At 41.7% G+C, this 14035-nt stretch overlaps 2 protein-coding genes across 5 annotated transcripts; one reads left to right on the top strand and one right to left on the bottom strand.

Moving 5' to 3' along the window:
- Positions 1–478: 478 nt before the first annotated feature.
- LOC124008292 (chromatin complexes subunit BAP18-like) lies at positions 479–10390 on the bottom strand. 4 transcript variants are annotated; one of them, XM_046319447.1, is made up of 6 exons: positions 9786–10173; positions 9005–9099; positions 7511–7612; positions 6750–6973; positions 6381–6479; positions 479–1678 (listed from the first exon to the last, which is right to left on the bottom strand). In XM_046319447.1, the coding sequence occupies exons 1-6, from the start codon at positions 9804–9806 to the stop codon at positions 1614–1616; spliced, it is 606 nt and encodes a 201-aa protein (XP_046175403.1). In that variant the 5' UTR covers positions 9807–10173; the 3' UTR covers positions 479–1613. The 4 variants fall into 4 exon arrangements, with proteins under 4 accessions (XP_046175403.1, XP_046175404.1, XP_046175405.1 ...); XM_046319448.1 differs by having other exon boundaries at positions 6381–6476; positions 9786–10152; XM_046319449.1 differs by lacking the exon at positions 7511–7612 and having other exon boundaries at positions 9786–10390.
- A 465-nt stretch (positions 10391–10855) lies between these two features.
- Positions 10856–13617, top strand: LOC124008641 (ribonuclease kappa-A-like). The gene is made up of 3 exons (XM_046320116.1): positions 10856–11096; positions 11543–11625; positions 12279–13617. The coding sequence occupies exons 1-3, from the start codon at positions 11019–11021 to the stop codon at positions 12421–12423; spliced, it is 306 nt and encodes a 101-aa protein (XP_046176072.1). The 5' UTR covers positions 10856–11018; the 3' UTR covers positions 12424–13617.
- Positions 13618–14035: the final 418 nt, after the last annotated feature.

Below are 14035 nucleotides of genomic sequence, written 5' to 3'. Positions count from 1 at the left end.
TTAGCAGCACAACATTACTGGTAGCTAGCTGCCGTCTCCAGTGTGTCTGGCGTTAGCAGCACATCATTACTGGTAGCTGCCGCTCCAGTGTGTCTGGCGTTAGCAGCACATCATTACTGGTAGCTAGCGTTAGCAGCACATCATTACTGGTAGCTAGCCTGTCTCTGGGCTGCCAGTATGGCTTGTGCTGCTAACGCCAGACGCACACTAGTCTACAATACATCTTTATCTAGCCATCAGCCTGGAATGGCATCAATTGCTGTGTTCATATTCTGTACTGTAACACTATTATTTTACTCAGTAGTGAATTTTTATCAGCAGATGCTGCGTTAGTGGCTTTTGGGAAAAAAAATGGGGGCTATTGTGTGGTAGTGTAAATGGGGTTTCACAACCCTTTTACTGTGTCCACCAGTATCTTCAATTGTAAAGCATTTTATTTTAATAAAGACTCCTGATAAATTACTGCCAACTACATTAGTTGTATTAAATTCAACTTTTATTCACCATATTTCAGCAAGTCACACAAGTAATTTCATCATCACTGTCTTTAGAGAAAGGCCTCTATACGAAACAGGCAGGGACAAATGTTTTCGGGGGGGAAACTGAAGGATGAAGGTGGGTCATGTTTTGATCAATGTTCTTTGCCACAGTGTTTCATAGAATGGAAAATATTGTACACTAAACTCTGAATTTGTAACCAATTCCTATGCCTTTATACAATTCTGAGTTCATAGCGACATTATCCAGTGGGATTTTCAAACAGTTGTCTTTTTAGTGGTGGATTTCATGAATAACTCAATGATCCATTATAAACTGGTTTGAGCCCTGAATTCTGATTGGCTGAAAGCCATGGTGTATCAGACCATATACCACAGGGGTGACTATGTATTTTTACTGCTCTAATTACATTGGTAACCAGTTTATAATAGCAGTAAGGCTCTTCTGGGGTTTGTGATATGGCCAGCTAAGAGCTGTAGCCAGACACTCCGCATTGCATCATGCGTAAGATCAACCCTTATCTGTGGTGTATTGGCCATATACCAGGCCTTATTGCTTTAAGTATACAACTGTTTACAATTGTCGCAGGGCTGCCTAGATAAAGGAATATTTTTGACGATAGGTACCAACATCATAATTCATGTGTTGCCATGAACCAAGAGTGGCAATTGACATACTACAGGCCTTGGTCACTCGTATCGGCCTGGACCCTAGACTCACCGCACAGTGGCTTTTTGCATGGTACAAAAAAAACTAAGTATGAAAGAAAATAACACTATTTACATCCACCAACACATTCCTCATGCAAGAGAAATTTGTGTCTGAAATAATTATTTTGCCAGAGCAATAGCATCGTAGGCCCTGGCCAGAAGCAGTGCACTAAATAGGGATCCTTTTTAGACACAACCATAGAGATCTGCCAAAGCAAATCTTCTGAAGGATCTCAGCTGTTGTTCATAGAAGAGATGCCTGGGCTGCTCAAATGGCACCCTATTAAGTGCACTGCATTTGACCAGGGTACATGGGGATCTGGTCAAAACTAGTACACTATGTAGGAAATAGGGTGCCATTTGGAATGGAGCCAAGAGGTCGTCTGAAGGTCGAATGGTGAGAGGTCAACGAGAGAGGAGTGGCAGGTCACTTGAGTTCATGATGAGGCCGGAATCGAGGTTCAGGTTGTCTGGAGAGAAAAACAGCGGGGAACAAACACTAGTTGAAAAATAGTGGAAGATCATAGAATTGACTTTTCCCCCAGAAACTCTGTTATACAGTATAGTTTCTGCAATATGTGAAAAGGAACATGTTGAATGAAAACTAAGGATCTCTATTCTTGGGGGGAAATTACAGCATATATATATATATATATACACATTCAACCATTTTCCATCCCCAAAATTTGAATTAAGCCAAGGCTTTGTTTTATGGTCAAACAGATGGAAAAATGAGTCTTTAAACATCTTCCAGAAAAATATATCAAAACAATGTTGAAGTACAGACCCCTGCCAACATAACACTTTCATTTGAGAAAATGTTCTGCCTTCTATAAGTTTAAGAAACATTGCCTTGTGCTTTAACTCCGTTACCAAAAATATATACACAACATGTAAAGTGTTGGTCCCATGTGCTGCAATAAAAGATCCCAGAAATCTTACATACACAAAAAGCTTCTCTAAAAATGTTGTGCACAATTTCTTACATCCCTTTTAGTGAGCATTTCTCCTTTTGCCAAGATAATCTAACCATCTGACAGGTGTGGCATATCAAGAAGCTGATTAAACAGCATGGTCATTACACAGGTGCACCTTGTGCTGGGGGGAAAAGGCCACTAAAATGTGCAGTTGTGTTACACAACCCAATGCCACAGATGTCTCAAGTTTTAAGGGAGCCTGCAATTAGCATGTTGACTGCAGGAATGTCCACCAGAGCTATTGCCAGAGAATGTAATGTTCATTTCTCTACCAATGCCGTTTTAGAGAATTTGGCAGTACGTCCAACTGGCCTCAACCGCAGACCATGTGTAACCATGCCAGCCCAGGACCTCCACATCCGGCCTCTGAGACAAGCCACCCCGACAGCTGATGAAACCAAGGAGTATTTATTTCTGAAATAAAGCACTTTTTTTGAGGGAAAAAAAAACTCATTCTGATTGGCCTATGCCCTCCCAGGCCCACCTGTGGCTGCACCCTTGCCCAGTCATGTGAAATCCATAGATGAGGGCCTAATGAATTCATTTCAATTGACTGATTTCCTTATATGAACTGTAACTCAGTAAAATCGTTGATTGTTGAGCGTTTATATTTTAGTTCAGTATATCTAAGCCCATATATTTATGAAAGTTCACATAAGTGACAAGAATGGGTAGACATATCAAAAAGTGTTCTTGATGATATTACATTTTGTTTATGAATTAAGTGATTCAAACTTTATCCCAATACCAAATCACTAACTAGCTACAATGGGTAAATCATAGTCACAAACTACAGTTGGGTTCACAAGTTTGGACAGTACAGTATAGTTGAGTACACTACCAAAGACATTATGATTGTTCAGATTTGGTCTGGACCAACCCAATTTGGTCTTGTTTGCTCATTAAAATAATAGCCAGAGTGTAGAATAATCCCAAGTTATGCAAAGGAGGATATTGCATATTTATATACCTATTTAGGATACAACACCATGACAACAATGACATTCATATCCATAATTATGCATTTCTGTCTAGTACAGATCAGTGAACATTGATGAAATTCTGTAACTGGGTGTAAACCCACTTCACTTACTGTAGTTCAATAACTAAAAGATTCTTTTTCAAAGTCAATGTGTCATCGCTGACGCCCCATTATTTTGTTGAATCTTAATTCAGAGCAGATATTTAACTTGAGTTTTTGGAAAACGTGGTCGCATAATGAGGGAGATTTTCTGTTACCAAACATTGCATCTGCGCAGTTCTTTCAGTAAATGTGTGTTTGTAAAATGCTCAAGTCATTGCTCGTAGATTTGTAATGGTTTGTTAAACTTCGAAAATCAATGTTTTTTTCTTTGGCATACATTTTAAGTGAAAATTCAGGAGTCTCCGCACAATTCCTTTACCGTAGAATTGCCCTACAGTTTTCAGATACACCTTTTTTAACCTTTATTCAACTAGGCAAGTCAGTTAAGAACAAATTCTTATTTACAATGGCGGCCTATCCCGGCCAAATAGGTTGATCTTGATGAACAATAGCCTAATTCTTGGGTTCCCCTCAATCAGTCAATAGCAAAGGCTGTGCATTATCACGATCAGCAGTAGTGAATAGTAGTAACTTGGGATGCACGATATATATCGGTGAGCATATCGGAATCGGACGATATTCGCTAAAAATGCCAACATCGGCATCGACCTGATCTCTGTCTAGTTTAACGCTGATGTGTATACCTACATAACATAAGTAGATGATGTAATGACGCCACACAAAATACAGCTCTACACAGAACAAAAAGCAGAAAAATACTAAGCGCACACTTACGACAACTAGACAAGTTGAAGTCCAGCAGTCATTTGAAAGAGTAAGAACATTTCAGCGAGACAACTCAAAGGTGAAACCCATTAACACCGAGATGACGGAATTCATTGCCTTTGACAATCCACTGTTCGCTGTCGTGGATGTTGGCTTTCGCCGTCTGGTCGAGCACCGGTACACACTACCAAGTGCGCTATTTTCAGATGTTGCCTTACCGAAGTTACACAGTATTGTTGAAACACATCCATGAGCTACTTGCTATTAGCTTCACGACTGACATTTGGACCAGCGATGTCAGCCCCATAAGCATGCTGAGTCTGACAGCGGGTCGCCCCCCACCCCACACCCTTATTTAACCAGGAAGGCTAGTTGAGAACAAGTTCTCATTTGCAACTGCGACCTGGCCAAGATAAAGCAAAGCAGTGCGACACAAACAACAACACAGAGTTACACATGGAATAAACAAACATATAGTCAATAATACAGTAGAACAAAAGAAAACAAAAAGTATATATACAGTGAGTGCAAATTAGTTAAGTTGAGGAAATAAATAGGCCATGGTGGCGAAGTAATTACAATATAGCATATTGCATGCTCAAGAATGTGCTGCCATTTCAAATGGTATTTGAGAACATGTTTGAAACATGAACACACTAGCTAGCTTCATTCAAACAACTTAATGAAGAAATAAGCTCATCAACTGCGTCTGCAGCAGACATGATACCCTCTGTCATGGCATTGAAACACTCAACAAACTGCCCACACAGACCGTGGGGTTAAAACTTAGATGTACTGGAGGCTGTGAACAAGTGATTCAGTGGCATTCTCTCTGAGCCTCTTTACTGTGTCACCACCATGCTCCATGCTCGGTACAAGGACCGCTACTTCTTTAACAGGCATTCACTCTGAGACTCTTTACTGTGTCACCACCATGCTCCATGCTCGGTACAAGGACCGCTACTTCTTTAACAGGCATTCACTCTGAGCCTCTTTACTGTGTCACCACCATGCTCCATGCTCGGTACAAGGACCGCTACTTCTTTAACAGGCATTCTCTCTGAGACTCTTTACTGTCACCACCATGCTCCATGCTAGGTACAATAACCGCTACTTCTTTAACAGGCATTCTCTCTGAGACTCTTTACTGTCACCACCATGCTCCATGCTAGGTACAATAACCGCTACTTCTTTAACAGGCATTCTCTCTGAGCCTCTTTACTGTCACCACCATGCTCCATGCTAGGTACAATAACCGCTACTTCTTTAACAGGCATTCTCTCTGAGACTCTTTACTGTCACCACCATGCTCCATGCTAGGTACAATAACCGCTACTTCTTTAACAGGCATTCTCTCTGAGACTCTTTACTGTCACCACCATGCTCCATGCTAGGTACAAGGACCGCTACTTCGATGCAGACAAGAAACAGGGTTTAGATGAAATATTACAGACACAGCTGGACAAGATGGAAACAGACAGTGACAGTGGGCACCGAGGAAGAGGCCACGGACAGACAGACACAGTGACAGTGGGCACCGAGGAAGAGGCCACGGACAGACAGACACAGTGACAGTGGGCACCGAGGAAGAGGCCACGGACAGACAGACACAGTGACAGTGGGCACCGAGGAAGAGGCCACGGACAGACAGACACAGTGACAGTGGGCACCGAGGAAGAGGCCACGGACAGACAGACACAGTGACAGTGGGCACCGAGGAAGAGGCCACGGACAGACAGACACAGTGACAGTGGGCACCGAGGAAGAGGCCACGGACAGACAGACACAGTGACAGTGGGCACCGAGGAAGAGGCCACGGACGGACGGACGGACGGACGGACACAGACAGACAGCTGAAACTGCACTGCTTGACAATGTATGATGAAAAACGACTGAACAAATAAACAACGAAACAGCACAACAAGTAAGTGAAAGAAATAGGTTTTGATTATGTTTTACTGGCAATGCGGACATACATAAATGCCAACAAAATAACTTTTTGGTCAGTGTGGTGTGTGTGTGTGTAACCTTAATTTAACTAGGCTAGTCAGTTAAGAACAAATTCCTATTTACAATGACGGCCTACCCCGGCCAAACCCAGATGATGCTGGGCCGATTGTGCGCCGCCCTATGGGACTCCCAATCACGGCCGGATGAGATACAGCCTGGATTCGAATCAGGGACTGTAGTTACGCCTCTTGCACTGAGATGCAGGGCCTTAGACCGCTGCGTCCGTGTGTGTGTTAACTATTTAACTGTACTAGAATGCTTCAAAGGCCGCTAACAGTTTTAATATCGATATCAGGGTTTTTTGGCAAGGAAATTATCGGATATCGGTCATATAGGTGCATCCCTAGTAGTAAAGAAGGCCGTTGTGTCTCTCACCCTGATCGAAGTTTAGTTTCTTGGAGTTGGATCCCTCTCCCAGTCCCTCCAAGTCAGAGTTCACATCAGAGTCATTCAGAGCACTCAGGGTCACGTCTGCTGGAACACGTTATAACACACAGGCAGGAAGAGAGGACGGGATGGTTAGCTAAATGTAAAAACCTCGGAAATATGATATCGACATTTTGTTGAAAAACAATACATCAGTATGACACTTTGATAAAATGCCAATAAATGGATGTTCCCACACTTCATGTCTTCATTAAGTGCCCTAAGTAGATTTCAGTGTGGAGTGTGAATAAAAAGCATTGCCAAGATGAATATAACTACAAAGCCGAATGATTCCTTCATCCATCCATCTCCACTCACCTGAGGTCTTCTGTTTCTTCATAGCGGGAGGAGCCACGGTCACGTTGCCCTGGAGACCTGCCGGCAAGATGACCTGAGCAGTTGGCACAGCGATGACAGTTGGAGTAGCCGTGGTGGCCATGGTGACAGCGGTCTTCTTCACGGTCTTCTTTGGGGAGTCGGTGGAGATGGGCATCCCACTCTCATCATATAGCTTCCTCTTGACTGTGGTTTTAATCTGAGCCCTGATGAGGAGAAACAAGGTGGGAGGTTAGCGGTGGTGGTGGGGATTCAACCAGTCACCTGTCATCAAACACTTAAGAAAAAAGGAAACCATCATAATTTGTCACAGATCTTTAGTACTAGTAGACAGACAGTACAACGGATGATCTTCTAGTGATGGTTTATCTCATCAGGGCCTGTGTCACTGATAGTCTATCTATCTTCTTAGCTTTGGAGCTAGCTACGTCTCAAAAGATCTGACTGGACACCACTTAGATGTGAAGTGTTCAATGAGAGAAAGAGATACAAGGTAAGTCAGCGAGACCGGGTGAAGGAGAAAGAGAATAAATGACACGTAGAGAGACATGCTTCTTTATTAGATCTATTTTGTTGTATTATTTGTTATACTACTTTGATATTACTGCACTGTTGGCTAGAGCTTGCAAGTTAAGCATTTTACTATAGACAAATAGAACTTGAAACTTGATAGGAGGCCATTAGGAATGAGAAGACAGGGAGAGAAAGGGGAAAGATGAAGAAGAGGGAGAGTGTGTCCTTACACGGTACGCTCCTTGATGACAGAGCTGAGAGAGTTCAGGTCATCACCAAATCTCACCACGGCCGATCTCAGCTGCTCAATCTCAGTGTCCGTCCACTTAGCTCTGTAATGACACACAGGGCGTGTTTCAGATCCACTAAGCTACATTGCAGATGGATTGCACAGATTGCAGAATCCCTGATCTACAAATCACCTTGCATCCTAAATAACTACCCATTATGATTATAGATCAGTCATTCTGCTCACCGAACACTGTTGCTTCCATTTCTCTCTTTGCCCCAACGTCTGAACACATCGACAACAGTCACCTACGAAGTATTGTTACCTAAGGGAAACACCTACTTCAAGGTCTCGGAGCAAGTGACGTCACCACCGCTAACTAGCTAGCCATTTCACAGCGGGAACACCCAGTCACTAACTAGCTAGCCATTTCAGTGGCAATGCCCAGTCACTAACTAGCTAGCCATTTCACAGGCAATGCCCAGTCACTAACGAGCTAGCCATTTCACAGTGGTAACACTCAGTCACTAACGAGCTAGCCATTTCACAGTGGTAACACCCAGTCACTAACGAGCTAGCCATTTCACAGTGGTAACACTCAGTCACTAACGAGCTAGCCATTTCACAGTGGTAACACCCAGTCACTAACGAGCTAGCCATTTCACAGTGGTAACACCCAGTCACTAACGAGCTAGCCATTTCACAGTGGTAACACCCAGTCACTAACGAGCCAGCCATTTCACAGTGGTAACACCCAGTCACTAACGAGCTAGCCATTTCACAGTGGTAACACCCAGTCACTAACGAGCCAGCCATTTCACAGTGGTAACACTCAGTAGGTGATCAGCAATTAATGCTCTATTTCCTCATGGTCATTCAGAACCCCTCAGACTGAGAGGATCACCTCCGCCGCCCAGTGACTAAGAGAGGGTGTCATGTGCTTCGTGGTAATGACGTAGCAGTGTTTCCTCTGTGTTTTTCTTGGCATGAATATTCCACAGAGCACAGCAAATGAATCAGAGTCTACTACCAGTGACACAAGCCCAAAAATAACCAAGTCGTGGTCAGTAGACAGGCTTATAATGTAGAATAGAGACATGGAATGCTACATAGGCCAATCGATACAGTTCTTTATCTACATGCAACTTGGTGTGTGTGTGTGTGTGTTAGGTTTGGGTGATATTTGGGGAGACCTCTTCTACGATATGATATTCCAAATATCGCGATAGCTGATATAATAATTCTGCGCCGCTAATGACTAAATGATTACAACTACAATTATAACATAGTTGCATTCTCAATATATGATCTTCATATGGCGAACAAATACGAATTCATTCATTTTCAACATACTAACATATAAAACCACAGTTTTGAGTTGTAAAGTTCAAATAGAGTATAGTCTTGCACTTCACAATATATTGTTAATGTCAAATATCACGATATTCAGTTGAATCCTATATCGGCCCAACCCTACGGCGTGTGTTCCCCTCACCCTGCAGGGCTGGAGTCAGCCACGGGATGCAGCTGCATGGTCAGCTCACCCAGCTTAGTGAAAGCTGCTCCTGCTGCTGAGAAGATCTCTCCAACCTGTGACATGAACCCAGAAAACACAAAAACACTAATTCCTTTGAATTATCCTCTCCTATTTTATTTTGATGCAGTAGCTAAGGTTGGAGTACAGAATGTATCAGGGTTGGCGTTAATTCCATTTAAATTCAAATTCTCTTCAATGATTTTGGATGAGGAACATTTTGAATTGGAATTTGGTTTACTATCTGAACTGACTGGCATTGAACCCAACCCTGGTATGTCTGACCAACTGTATAACAACTGCAAGGCAATGCCTGATGGCATATTATAGCAATATAGGACTTGTTCATGTTTTACAAATTTGGTATTTTGTACTGTTCTAATGCAGAATTAAATGTTTAAGAGCAGATAATTGATGGTTTTTGCACCATGTAGACAGCGCCACCATGTGGTGGCTTATATACACGCATAAAGGACAACTTTGCCAAAACTTTAATTCAGCCACGTCCTTGCCTGACTTATCATAAAAGGAATTATGCATTTTCGAAAGAGTTTCCTTGATATAGCAAAGACAGTAAAATACATGTTTCTCGTTGGAATAAATCTAGCTATTGTTCTACACAGGTACAAACTGAAATTAACGACGTTAGCTTGCTATTTTGAACGTTAGCTAGATTTGATTTGCAGCATCTAGCTAAATAACAAATATAACGTTAGATAACAAGGGCTAAAAACCAACCTACCTTCGTTGAGGCTGAAGTCATTTTGCTTTTTGTAGTTGGTGTACTGACTCCGGTTTTCCGAGAAAGAACACTATTTAGAGATGCTAGTTTAGTTTCAGGTTTAGCTAGCTTGCTTGCACTGCAGGCTGGCAAAACAAAGGACAACTTCGTCCGCGACGTGTCCTGCAATATTGATATTCGTGTCTGCAATATGCTAATGGTTTCAGTGACCCGTTACATTTTAGTAACACAGTCCATGTGTTTTGTGTGCAATTAATAAGCTATTTTTACGTACAATTAAATAACACACACACACACAACCGACATCAATAGACAAACGGAAGTCCTAACGTGCGCTGGTAAATTCCAAGCGACGATTGGTCCAAAATCCACGCGATGTGTTCACGATTGGTCCAAATTCATAACTATGTTTCAATTTTATTTATCCCATTTTAAACATTGTAGCGAATAAAGGAAAATGAATATTGTAATGTCATGTTATCTCATAGCAGTGGCAACATAATAACATTACGTGAGGTTTCAAAAACGTTATAGCTACATTTCGACACAGCTATTAAGGGTGCGTTCGTAAATGCACTCTGGCAATCTACTCCGATTTCAGAACACTCTCGTCCGTGTGTGCCAGAGGGAAGAATAATTGAGGAATTTGTGAACACGCAACAGCTGTTGAACATGCAATGTCGGCAACAGAAAAAAAACGTTATTAAATTGTTGCCAGCAGCACAGTTACAGTCACTGACACTTTATATTTTCCACTGTTTAAAGATGCTAACTAACGTAGCTAGCTAGTGTAGTTTAATGTTTAGCTAGTTTGGTTGCAATGCATGCTGTGTGCGCTCTGAACACTCCGAGAGCGAAACGCTCTGAATTTACGAACACACCCTAAGCACTTGGCCATATCACTGGAACTGTTCAGTGTAGTTATCTCATCGGACAAATAATAATAAGTGGAATTTAAAATATGTTAAAATATTCCTAGTTAAATACACATATTTCCATAAACATCATCGCTGTCAATTTTAGCAACGTTTTTTATTCTTGAACATATCCATTGAAAAACGTTTTTCCGGTTTCCATAAGTCACCTGACACACTTGTGACTGAGCTCGAGCTCCTCGGAACAACTGGTTAGACGACAAATAGCTGCCCAAGTGCCTTTTTTCTACGATTTAACTTGAGAACTACGACAGTTCCCGTAGTGATAAGTCTACTTTTGAGTTTACGTCGTCAAACTATGGTTTCGTGTTTATTTTGCGGTCCCAAGTTGGCCGCCTGCGGTATTGTCATCAGCATCTGGGGAGTCATAATGCTGGTAATATAACTTGTAACTTATAGTACAGTGGTTTTAGTTGCTTATTATCAGAATGTGTACAGTGATTGTTAAATCACTCGGTTATTGATAGACAACCGAGATTGTATGGTAATGTTTTTTTCATTGCATATGACAATGTGTGAGCCCCAGCCCACTATACATGCTCGTTCATTACAGCTGGATTGTAATAGCTATCTATCGCTTGGTTTGCCTCATTAAGACCTAGACAGACAGGTACTGATGGTGTTTGTTGTGGTGTTATCCTACAGCCACTGACTATATATGCTTCTTGTAGTCAAATAAACTCTCTAGATTTGAGAAGTTCAGTTTCACATCAGGGTGTTTGTTCTACTCATGACATTCACATTTGTTCTAAAACATACTACTACTACTACTACTGTCATTTACTCCCTACAAATAATCGCTCTCTGTCTCTCTCTCTCTAGGCAATGTTGGGTATTTTCTTCACCACCCACTCGGCAGTGCTGATAGAGGATGTGCCTTTCAAAGAGGAAGACATGCACAATGAGTGAGTCCACACACACAGTCACACAGTCAGTCTCTGGCCACCTGACTCACAGTGGAAGAATAGCGTCAGAAATGTCACACACAAGAGACACACATGTGGCTCTAATGTAACATAGGTGAGGATACACACTAGAGTAGTGTGTGTGTGTGTGTGTGTTCTGGTGCAGCTTTCTCTCCCTCAATCCTATCCTTATTAATTAGGGGAAGAAACTCAAAACTGACCCTAGGAGGCTGGATGCTGTTGCTTCTTTTAAGGGAATACCACTAAAATAAAACCTTTATTTGATTAGTCCACTGTTGATACAGTGCCAAAATGTTTGGCATGTCAAGTTAAGAAGTGTCACTTGCCGCATCGATGCATATTGCATCATCATCATCATCATGATGATGGGGCAAGAGACACTTTGCTTCTTGAAAGTCCAAAACTTGACTGCTGACAAGCAAAACATGTTGGGACTGTGTCAACAGTGGACTAATGAAACGGATACCAAAATATAGTTTGAGTAGAATTTTCCTTTGTGTTTTGATTTACTTGCCTTGATTTATTACTTAAACAGTGTGTTTTTAGTGTCTCGGGCTTTTCTAATTTGTCACCTGTGTCCCTTTTCCACTCTCCTTCTCATCCCTTGACCCCTGTCCCCCTCTCTCTCCCAGTCAAGATCCTCCCCACACCATCTACAAACTCTATAACCAGGTTGGATACAACTGTTTCATCGCAGCTGGTATCTATGTGCTGGTTGCCGCTCTCTCCTTTTGCCAGATTAAACTCAACCATCGCAAGGAGTACATGGTGCGCTAGCACCACCTACTGGACTAGCCATGGTACTGCAGGACTGATACCACCTGCTGGACTAGCCCTGGTACTGCAGGCTGCAGCACCACCACCTTACTGTCTGGAGAAGTGTCTTTTTCCATACATGTTCTGTTTTAAATATGAATGAATGGTAACCAGGGTTGGGGCTGATTCCAGACAATTCAGGAAGTACCCTGAAATTCCAATGAGGAAAATTTTGAATTGGAATTTGGTTTACTTTTTTAATTGAAATGGAATTGACCCAAGCCCTGATGGTAGCATTGTTATTGTCTGCCTTGTGTCCTGATTCTCCACACTTCTCCCAAAGTGTGAACTTGTACAGTCGCCATCATGGACTTAAAGCATGGGATTGATGTAAGCGTTGTCTGGAGGGAGTTTCCAGAACTCTTAAATCCATGGGCGGGAGTATGCAAGTGCACACTTTGGAAGAAGGGTGGAGAATTGGGAGTAAGCCTATGTATGATCAATATATTTGTTAATCACTAACACCGTGCTATTATTAATCAACTGAAATCAAATCACCAGAGTTGTATTATTTCCTTGCTAGCGTCTACAGAATTAGGAATAATAACTGCTTTATGTTAATTCACTGTGCCTGTCTTCCCCTCAGGTAAAAAAAAATCTTGCAATTTCTCAAATTATAGTTGTATTTGTTTGAAGCCTTAACTTGTTTTAGAAGCTGCACAGAAGTTTGAACTTCTAGTGATTTTTTTTTTTAGAACTTCTAGAATGTTGTGCCTTACTATGTGACAGAAGCTGTTCTATTCTAATCTAGTGCCTTATTGGACAGAATGCTAATTTCTCTGCTTTCTCATGGACTGTTCTGTCAGATCTCTTGGCTTTTTAGTTTTGGAAATCTAATCAAAAGTTTTGAATTTTGTCCAGCCTTGATACAGTTTGATGTAATAAATTCTGATTTTTGAGTAGTTTTAAAAATAACGTTTTATTTGAGTAGGGTCATAAACGTGCAGCGGGGGGTGGGGTGCAGGACTGAGTTTGAGAATCCCTGCTCTATAGTGATGCTGTGTACTGGGCAGTAGGAAAAGGTAAGGCAGCTCCAGTCCCTGGTTTTAATCTATATAATATGTATGGTCTGTTATTACACTATGTATCAGTGAAGGCTTCACAGGGGAGGACCATCATCAGTGAAACATTAAAGTTAAAACTATACTAAATATATTCACATGCCTCCAAATAATTGATTAAAACACACTTTTGCAATAAACATCTACAGTAGCACCATGGTGGACATCTAGTTTCCCTCCTCTGGGTAAATTGACTTCAATACAAAACCTAGCAGAATTGTGGTTCTCACCACCTTCCATAGATTTACACAGGTTGGAGGACATCCTCCGGAAGTTTATTATTACTATCAGAGTTCTTGCAGCATGAACTGACATGTTGTCCACCCAATCAATGGACCAGAGAGTTAATCTCGTGCTGAAAGCATAAACTACAGCTAGCTAGTAGTTTAGTTGAACAGTGAATGCAGTTAGCTTGTTTAGCCTACTCAACATTGGGAACTCTTCCCTAGTCAAGGTAAGCTTTTGGTTCTGTTATTACATTGAACAAAAAAATATAAACGCAACTAGTGTTG

The sequence above is a fragment of the Oncorhynchus gorbuscha genome, linkage group LG21 (assembly GCF_021184085.1).
Source record: "Oncorhynchus gorbuscha isolate QuinsamMale2020 ecotype Even-year linkage group LG21, OgorEven_v1.0, whole genome shotgun sequence".
Classification (NCBI taxonomy): domain Eukaryota; kingdom Metazoa; phylum Chordata; class Actinopteri; order Salmoniformes; family Salmonidae; genus Oncorhynchus; species Oncorhynchus gorbuscha.
Note: the sequence above shows the minus strand (reverse complement) of the source record. Positions and strands in the feature narration are given on the sequence as shown.